This window comes from Sprattus sprattus, assembly GCF_963457725.1.
Source record: "Sprattus sprattus genome assembly, chromosome: 3".
Taxonomy (NCBI): Eukaryota; Metazoa; Chordata; class Actinopteri; order Clupeiformes; family Clupeidae; genus Sprattus; species Sprattus sprattus.
Genome location: NC_137922.1, coordinates 49094414 through 49104413, shown reverse-complemented (window position 1 = coordinate 49104413; position 10000 = coordinate 49094414). Strand labels below are relative to the sequence as shown.

Sequence of the window (10000 nt, the reverse complement as noted above, 5' to 3'; positions counted from 1 at the left end):
CTTTTGGGAAATGGAGTTTATAAGTCATTCATATAGAATGTCACTTTCTTCTCCCCTGTCTGCTCTCACTGCACTGGGGCAAAAGATCTGAACCAAGGAGAACATAGTATGGTAGCGGAAAGAGGGGGAAAGGAGGAAGACATGAGTATGTTTCGTGGTCTCTGTGTGTGTCAGGGGTTTGGTATCCAAACAGACAGTTATGAGTCGCGCTGATTACAGCTATATGTTCATATGTTGAGGTTTGTGTTTGTGTGTCATGTGTTTAGTTATGTTTGAATGAGAATGTGTGTTCATATGTTGAGGTTTGTGTTTGTGTGCATGTGTTCAGTTATGTTTCAATGAGAATGTGGATGGGTCATGGGTGTGAGACTATAACTGACTGTTAAACACATCTAGGATTACTGCTCAGGCTCTTTAAATGGTGGTCAGAGGTTGTTGGATGTATCTTCTTGGTCATTTTTTACACATTGACGTAAATGAAAAAAATAACAAGTGTTTCTGTGTGTGTGTGTGTGTCTGTGTGTGTGTATTTTTTTTGTTGTCAGGCTGTACAACCAGTCCTGTGAGCAGCCCCTACACTTACAGACTGCTCCAGTACTGTGCTGTACGCTGGATAGCATTCCACTCATCAGGTAAGAGCTAGCCTTAAACCTAAATATGTGTGTGTGTGTGTGTGTGTGTGTGTGTGTGTGTGTGTGTGTGTGTGTGTGTGTGTGTGTGTGTGTGTGTGTGTGTGTGTGTGTGTGTGTGTGTGTGTGTGTGTGTGTGTGTGTGTACGTGTGTGCGTGTGTGCGTGTGTGTGTGTGATTTTTTTTCTCCTCTGTAAGTCAAAGAGCAAGAGGTCATAGGTCATCTCCAGTATGACTGTGCAACATTTGCATTTCCCCTGACTGCCTAAGGCAGATTCCAAGATCCTTCACACGTGTATGTCCAAGTTGACACACGTGTCTTATTACATACATGGAGATAGCTGACCAGCTCTTTTCTCATATCTTTTCTGACCTATGGGCGAACATTCAATTTTAATTTCAAATATAGTGCCATAAACAGTTGACATGGTCTCTAAGTGCTCTACAGAGCCTAAGGTCTGAGCCCCCTGGAGCCAGCACACACACACACACACACACACACAAACTAAAGTGGCCAAGAACAACTCCCTGAAAAGGAAGAAACCTTGAGCAGAACCCACCTGAAAAAGTATAAAAACTAAGGGTCTGGTTAAAGTGGTTGTTTACGCAAAAGATTGCTCTCTCTCTCTCTCTTTCTCTCTCTCTATCTGTCCCTCTCTGTCCATTTCTTTCTCTCTCTCTCTCCTTCCCTTGTTCTTTTTTAAACAGGCGTTCACGTGTTTCCAGGTCTCAGGAATTCTTAGGATGAAACCTCTGCCCCATAGCAGGATGTTTGCATGTAAACTCACTGTGTGTGTCTGTATTTATAAGTGTGTGTATGATTGCCTATATGTGTAGGTGTGTGTGTGTGTGTATGAGAGAGAGAGAGAGAGAGAGAGACAGATAGAGAGAGAGAGCGCACAGATGTGTGTGTTTTTCAAAGGCCATTTAAAGCTCATCTTGTCAGCAGAACCTGAGAATGTAAACAATCAGTGTTATTGTTCTTTAAAGACCCGTTCCGCCACAGCTCCTGACCTGGGGACCCAAGCTACCTTTGGCCCACATTATCACACTCACACACACACACACCCACACACACACACACACACACACACACACACACACACACACACACACACACACACACACATTTTCACACTCTACCACACTTCTCTTTTTGTGCTGTGCTGGAAAGCTGCCTGAACATCAAGCCCTAGAAAGCACAGGCTGGATAGAGTTACATAATGGTCACTGTTTTGGTTGGGTTACCTTTTAAACCAGGCCACCGTCGAAAAGTGAATGCACGATTTAAGCTTTTGTGTTATCTGATCTTGTGCTTACAGTTTTTGGTCACCTTAAAGAACCTTTTGTTGGGGTTGGTTCTGTTCCTTACTTGTGTTTACAGTGGTTTTATGTTGTTGAGAGAGTCTGTGTGTGTGAGTGAGTGTGTGTGTGTGTGTGTGTGTGTGTGTGTGTGTGTGTGTGTGTGTGTGACTGATTGCCGCCGTCTCACTGTGTGGTCTAGTCCTGGAAAACTGTTTTTCTTCCCAGCATTCCAAGGGAGCAGGAAGTTGTGTGGTGTTGGTGCCAGGCTCCTGTTGTGAGGGGCATGGCTCCAAGGGGAACTGTTACAGCCTGGCACAGACACGGACACCAACCCTCCTGTTACAGCCTGGCACAGACACAGACACCAACCCTCCTGTTACAGCCTGGCACAGACACCAACCCTCCTGTTACAGCCTGGCACAGACACAGACACCAACCCTCCTGTTACAGCCTGGCACAGACACAGACACCAACCCTCCTGTTACAGCCTGGCACAGACACAGACATACACAGGCACAGGCACATGCACAGGCACAGAGACAGGCACAGACAGGCAAAGTCACAGGCACAGGCACTGCAGATAGGGCTCTTCATAGATACAGCCCAGGCCATGCTCAGAAGAACCATTTCTCTGAAGGTTCTAAGGCGGATTCTTGGCAAACAAACCGACAACCCCCGTAGAACCCTAATTTATCAGAGGGTTCTTAAAAGAAACTTTAAGGTCTCAGATAGAAACTTCATCGAAAAATACAGAGCCTGAAAAATCACATTTTCGTCCTCTCTTTTTCCTCCTCTCTCTCTCCCTCTCTCACTCTCACTCTCTCTCTCAATCCCTCTCTCACTCTCTCTTTCTATCTCTCTATCTCTCTCTCTCTCTCTCTGCAGTAAGTGTGGAGCCCTTCCTCCTGAGAGCTGTTTCTTCAGCCTCATCTGCAGCACCGGCTCCTTCATGGGTAAGAAAGTCAATCCTGCTCCTCCCCACTCACATCTCTCTGCTACAGGCTACTGATGCTACTGATGCTACTGATGCTCCTGATGCAACTTGTTATTTCTCCCCAAAGCAACACATTAGGTAGTACACAATTACATCATCAGATATCTTCTATTCTGCCTGTATCTGAGTTGTGGCTTGCCTTTTCCGAGAAGGTACAATACTGCTGTAGTACATGAGTCAGAGGTAGCCTCTGAATGCCCCATATGAAAAAGTCGGCTTTTCCAAACTAGGCTTTAGAGAGATGGACGTGCCTGCTGGTCCTAGACCTGTTAGAAGGCCATTTTGTGTTTAATGGATGTTTAAAAATTATATATATATAGGATTGTGAATCCATTTAGAAAACTATGGAGACAGACAACAGCTCAGCCAGTCAGTGATTCAGTGTCTTTAAAGCGTGGGGTGGGGAAAACAGTTTTTGACACAATGCCTGGAAAAAGATAATATGAAACTCAATTACGTGTTTTCCCTTAAAAATGTGCAGAGTTGAACATCTTGTCCTTTGTGGTTCCGTCCAAAGTTGTTGTTGTTTATCTAGCAAAGCCCCTAAAAGCCAGGGTCCCTCCATGTAGGTCCAGGACAGTCCGGTTTCCCGCCTCAAAGGCTGACAGTGTTCTCTCTGCCAGGTTCCAGCCCATAACCCCTTCTATGATGAATCAGAACATTCCAAAAGCCTCCGTTCCTAAAAGTTCCATCAAGAGGCAAACTCACGGAATTCTCATTTCATAACAGAAGTCAGTATGAGAGAATGCAGGGACAGTTCCTCTGCAATCGTTGATAATTCTTCTGGTGCCATTTTAAATGTTGTTCTCTCCTTCTTTGGACCGAACTATTGAGCATCAACTTATCTTTACTGTTTATTGCTTTTTTCTGTGCAAGAACACTTTCAAAAAGCTTCTTGCATAATCCCATCCATTGGCACACGTCCCAGATTACATAAAAACTTACAAACCTTTAAAAATGGCCAAAACAAATGTGTCCCGCCCCTTCTCCTCCCTCCCTCCAGGTGAAAATAGCTAAATAATAGCACAATTAAACAGTCTAAACAAGCAATACCCCCCCCCCCCCCCCCCCTACCGCGAGGTACGTTTGAGGACTATAGTCCCAGTTTTGTGGGACGGTGGGGGAAGCGAGCCTGCTGGTGGCTTGCTGTGAGACAAAGACGCCCCGGTCACGTAGTCACCCCCTCCCTCACAGCACACACGCAGTACAGCCACAATGGACGTCGGGGCGGAGGACCCAAAGCCACAAGTCTTCTGCTGGTGGTGGTGCTCTGTTACCTCTGGAGTGTTTCAGTGTTACATAAGACGCCAGGCTGATTTGGGAGCGCAGATGTTAGGATCTTTAGTACTATTGATTTTATACTGTTAACTTGTCCAGATGGATGGGAAGGTGTGTGCCTGTGTTTAGCACTTGGAGCATCTGTGCATTCATGTGTGTGTGTGAATCTTTATGACACTTCGGACATTTTGTCAGTGTGTATGTCTAGATATTGTATCAGTAGTGTGTGAGTTTGTGTGTGTGTGTGTGTGTGTGTGTGTGTGTGTGTGTGTTTGTGTGCGTGCGTGCATGCGTTCGTGCGTGCGTGCGTGCGTGCGTGTGTGTGTGTGCCTCTAGTTAGATGGTGAAGTTCCACCTGCTGACACTTTATGAATCTTAATGAGGTCCAGGAAGAGAAGCATTTTCCTTATTTTCTTTCCAAAACAAAATGGGTGGTCTGCTCTCCCAGTAGATGTGTAATGCGTGATGCGTGATGCGCTACATGCCTGTTAGCATCCATGAGCTCTCGCTCTGTTAACCCCAGGACTGTCATCAGTCATAATTCAGACCTCTGAGTTGTACCCAGTTTTGCTTACTGCTGTGGCAGACTGCTGACTAACATACCATGACACTGAATGTGAACTAACCCTATGCACACTTTGTGCAGAGCACTGATAGGTGCTCACACATAAACACACACACACGCTCACACACACACATGCTCACACACACACACACACTCACACATAAACACACACCCACACAAACAGAAACAATAGACGCTTATCAGTCTGGCCCACACTCCCAGGTCCCAGGATGGTGTTTATTTTACTGAGAGGCGGGAGACATACTGTACTGAGTCTTATACTGACTGGGTGACTTTGTGTGTTATGTACATTATGAGACTAATAGTGACTGTTTGTCGATGTGTTATGTACATGATGAGACTTATACTGACTGTGTGTCAGTGTGTTATGTACATGATAAGACTAATACTGACTGTGTGACAGTGTGTAATGTACGCCACACTGGCGAGGTCAGACATGTTGGATGGGTGGACTTTAGTGAAATACGATCGGACACTGCTTTTTACATTCACAATTTCTCTCTCTCTTTCTCTCTCTTTGCCTCTCTCTCACTCAATCCCCCTCACTCTCCCCCCCCCCATAGTGATGCTGATAAGTCTGCTGCGTTATGCCCATGTGATCGATAAGCACCAGAACTGCGTGCTCAACACGGCTGGCCTCTCCACTGGCTGGATGTGTGCTGCAGGCCTCATCATGGTGGGGAACTTCCAGGTGAGACCCCTGAACACGCTGTACACAAACACACCTGAACACGCTGTACACAAACACACCTGAACACGCTGTACACAAACACACCTGAACACGCTGTACACAAACACACCTGAACACGCTGTACACAAACACACCTGAACACGCTGTACACAAACACACCTGAACACGCTGTACACAAACACACCTGAACACGCTGTACACAAACACACCTGAACACGCTGTACACAAACACACCTGAACACGCTGTACACAAACACGCCAGAACACGCTGTACACAAACACACCTGAACACGCTGTACACAAACACACCTGAACACGCTGTACACAAACACACCTGAACACGCTGTACACAAACACACCTGAACACGCTGTACACAAACACACCTAAACCTGTGTACACAAACACACCAGAACACGCTGTACACAAACACACCTGAACACGCTGTACACAAACACACCTAAACCTGTGTACACAAACACACCAGAACACGCTGTACACAAACACACCTGAACACGCTGTACACAAACACACCTGAACTTGCCTCACTATAACACACCTGAATGCACTTGACTTAAGCACACCTGAACATGCTTCACACAATCATACCTGAACACCCTTTACACAAACACACCTGAACACCCTTTACACAAACACCTGAACACGCTTAACTGAATCTCACCACAGCTGAACACGGCATAACCAAACACACTCCTTACCCGCACACATCTGAACACGCACAACTGAAACATCCCACAAATGAACCCACCTCACTCAAACACATCTGAACACGCCACAACTGAACTCATCTTACCAAAAACACTTGAACAGACATAACCAAACTCTTCAGATTTCACCTCACATAATACCCCTCCACCTAATATACCTTCCCTAACCTTAACGCTCCTCACCTGAACGCTCCTCACCTGAATGCTGCACACCTGCAAGGGTCTCACCCTGAGCTTAACTCCACTTCTTTCTGGTCTCTCCAGGAAACCGGGGAAGTTGATATGGCTCAACGTGTCTACATTTGACTGAACTGTTACTCCAGTTTATACAGCTGTAGCTCAGTGCTGTTAGCAGCTGCTAGCGGTCTGATTACTCCCATATGTTTGAGTGCAGAGATCAGGCCACTTTGGGTCAACCTATTGCATAATATTATTTTTTGTTTTAGTCGACATCAAAGCAACTCACTCACACACACACACACACACACACACACACACACACACACACACAACCCTCTTTGGTTATCCTGCTGGGAGAATTCCTCCCGCCATGTCCGTCAATTGTTTTGTTTGATCGCCATGGCGCTATGGACACACTCTGTGTTGATGGGTTGGTCCAGTGTACCTTCTGGCTCTTCTGGTACGGCCCTTAGGTTTCCTGTTAGCATTTCACTCCACTTTCTCTGTTACCCAGCCCTTGTGTGTGTGTGTGTGTATGTGTGTGTATGTGTGTGTGTGTGTGTGTGTGTGTGTGTGTGTGTGTGTGTGTGTGTGTGTGTGTGTGTGTGTGTGTGTGTGTGTGTGTGTGTGTGTGTGTGTGATTCGATGGGGATGGGAGAGGAATTTATCAGTTATCAAGTGGATGCAGTGTTCTGTTGTTTTGTGCCACTCACAATACAACAACACAAAAAAAACATTTCACACAGTCTGTCTTAGCATGCCTATTCATGTTTTATGAATGAAAAGGGCTCTAATTACTAGGGTACTAGATTCAGACGAGTTCCTAAAATTAAAAAAAAAATTAAAATTAAAATAGAGGCATCATGTAGTCTTTATTAGCCTGTAAACCCTACTGTTTGTTTGTTTGTTTTGTTTTTGTTTGGATCAAACCCAGATGCAGTCTGAGTCTCACTGCTAGAACATTAAACCAGACCTAGTTGTCTGCAGGCCCTGACACCACTCACAGGCACCCAGTCAACCCCTGAGGCTGTCTGAACCTTCTGAACTTTCCAGACTAGCCCCTACACCCTCTCCCTACCCGCCTTCACTCTGAGTGCCTCACGTGGAGGTTCCGCCACAAGGACTGCCATCCCATAATGAGTGCCATCCCAAACCCATTAGCAGGGAGTGGAGGTGGGCTATAAAACCCACTAATGGCCGGTCTGCAGCGATGCTGACATTGCAAGTATGTGCAACAGTTTATTTGCGTCTGTGCAGCACCTGAACTCTACCTGTCAGTTGTTTTTCTGGCTGCATGGCAGTATTTGTTAGTTCATTTACAAATATATCAGGTAACTGACTTTAAGAATGGACCACTGTGAGACAGGTGTGCAATGCGAGAGAGTGAGAAAACAGACAGGAAGAGAGAGAGAGGGAGAGAGAAAGATAAAAACAGGGCGAGAGTGAGAGAGAGAGCAAGAGAGAGGGAGAGATTGAAAGAGAAAGACAGGGAGAGGATGAGAGAGAGAGAGTGAGGGAGAGAGCAAGAGAGAGAGAGATAGAGAGAGAGCAAGGTTATAGAGGGATAAACAAACAAAAGAGTGGTAACAAGCCCCCCCCCCCCCCTCCAAAAAAAGCAGCCAAATAGGAAATGGGAAATCGTAGCTTGACGTGGTGCGTTTGATCTAAATGCCCCCGCTGACTGGACACCCTCTGTAGACCTTCCAAGGACATCACATAAAATGGAGTCCGGAATGCCGACGGCATGAGATCTTTTTCATTGAATGCTTTCCCACTGCACAGCATTCGGGAACACTGCGTCAGACTCTTGCGGAGTCTTTGATGCCTGCTGTTAATACCGTGTCTTGTGAGGACACAGGCTCCGATTTTAAAGGTGAATTTCGAGGTGTTTTTAACGTCAGTGTGGAGTTAGCTTCCCTGTGTGGTTTGGTTAACCTAAAAATCTGTGTCAGATAAGGGTCATACCCACCTCAGAACCAGCTGTTGTATGTGACTGGGATGCTTAAATCTGACTCTTCCAATTCCATTCAAACCTGACGAACCTGGTATTTAAACAATGCTATAAAGTGTGGATACAAAACAACATGCAAAGTAAATACAGAAGGATGTTTGGAAATCTAAATATGTTTATATTATACACACTAATGCAAAATAAATCTAAATATATACTGTATGTAATACACACTAATGCAGAAGAAAAAATTTAGCTGTTTGCACAGCACTGTACAGTATACGTTTGCACAGTACTGTACAGTATAAGTTTGCACAGTACTATACAGTATATGTTTGCACAGTACTGTTTTAAAGGTGCAAAAGGTTTAAAGGTTTCCTTGCCTCTCCCTGTAGGTGTTTTGGTGCTCTGTCTGCTGTCCTAATTCTGTCTCAGAATGCTCTGCTCCATGGCGTTTGGGGTTGTGGTTTACTCTTTGGAGTCCTGTCCCCCCCCCCCCCCCCCCTCATACATCACTGCTTTCTGGGGTTTTCTGTAAGAGCATGGTAGGGGCAACGTGTCCCTCTCCTTGAGGAGGCCCGTGGGTTGTTGACCCTAGGGGACTTAGAACAACCTTGTCTGTTAAATAACGTCCCCTGTGTTTCCCGGGCGTGTGAACGGCAGCGTTCTGGTTACATAAACGCCAGCGGCTTCGTTCGTTCTCTTTGGCCTGACCTGACTGGAGGTATCTTACCACACAGGGAGGGCAAATTAAAGAGTGAAGTTTTCTAGAAGGACCAAGAGCCTCACTGCAGATTTTCCCTGACTGACAAAACATGCATGTGTATTTGTGTGTCTATGACTTAGCGAGAGCTGTGTGTGTGTGGGGGGGGGGGTATTTTTGTCAAGACTCATGTATGCATCTACAGTATGTGTTTTCTTAAGAGTGTGTACCAGTAAGCCATGTCTGTAGGTTTACTCCTTAACTTTGTTTACCTGGTTGGTCTGAATGGATTCTCTAGTCCTCAAGATTGGTGTTGGAAGGGAGTTTCTCAAAAGGACAAAACAGCCAAAAAAGGGGCTTTCGGGGGGCTTAAGGCATTTTTATACTTCTACGATTCTCTCCGATTTGGTCGTAGAGGGACACTTTGGCACGCCTTGGCACGCCTTGGTAACACCTTCACCCAGGTGTTGCCGCCCATCCGACCCGTCGGAGAGCCGTCGGAGAGCTGGTCGGAGACAAACGCTTTTTTCTAACTTTTCTTAAAGAGACGGAGAGAGTCGGAGACCCCCTTGGCTGTGATTGGCCAGTTTACGACATCATTTCCAAACAACATCATTTCCGGAATCACACATGTCAGGACCTCACATTTCCTGTTTTCTGTCAAAATGTTTTAGTACGACTTTGGTAAACTACAAAGCTGCACAGCATGCAGCATTAGGCTACCGTATTTTATATAAACCCTCGAAAAGTACATTCCTCCCGACCACTGTTGGTCTCTTGGCTGGTGGCTCGGTGTTGAAAGTGCCTTCTCCAACCAGCTTCAACTGACATCTAACGTAATTTGCTACGGAGTAATGCTGGCAGCATAATTACTTTGCATCTATTAAATAGGAAATGTATTTCATGTATGTGTAGAACCTATTTAGAATGACTGACTTTCCATAAAACGGCAGTGAA

At 45.7% G+C, this 10000-nt stretch overlaps 1 protein-coding gene across 1 annotated transcript in view; it reads left to right on the top strand.

Moving 5' to 3' along the window:
• The window catches only part of LOC308362373 (transmembrane protein 150A-like), a gene marked incomplete at both ends in the record, with an annotated part of 19436 nt that overhangs the window by 6165 nt on the left and 3271 nt on the right, over window positions 1–10000 (top strand). The window contains 3 exons of the mRNA XM_080834988.1: window positions 546–632; window positions 2820–2887; window positions 5356–5483. Coding sequence (XP_080691114.1) covers window positions 546–632; window positions 2820–2887; window positions 5356–5483 — 283 coding nt within the window. The remainder of the gene's footprint in view (window positions 1–545; window positions 633–2819; window positions 2888–5355; window positions 5484–10000) is intronic.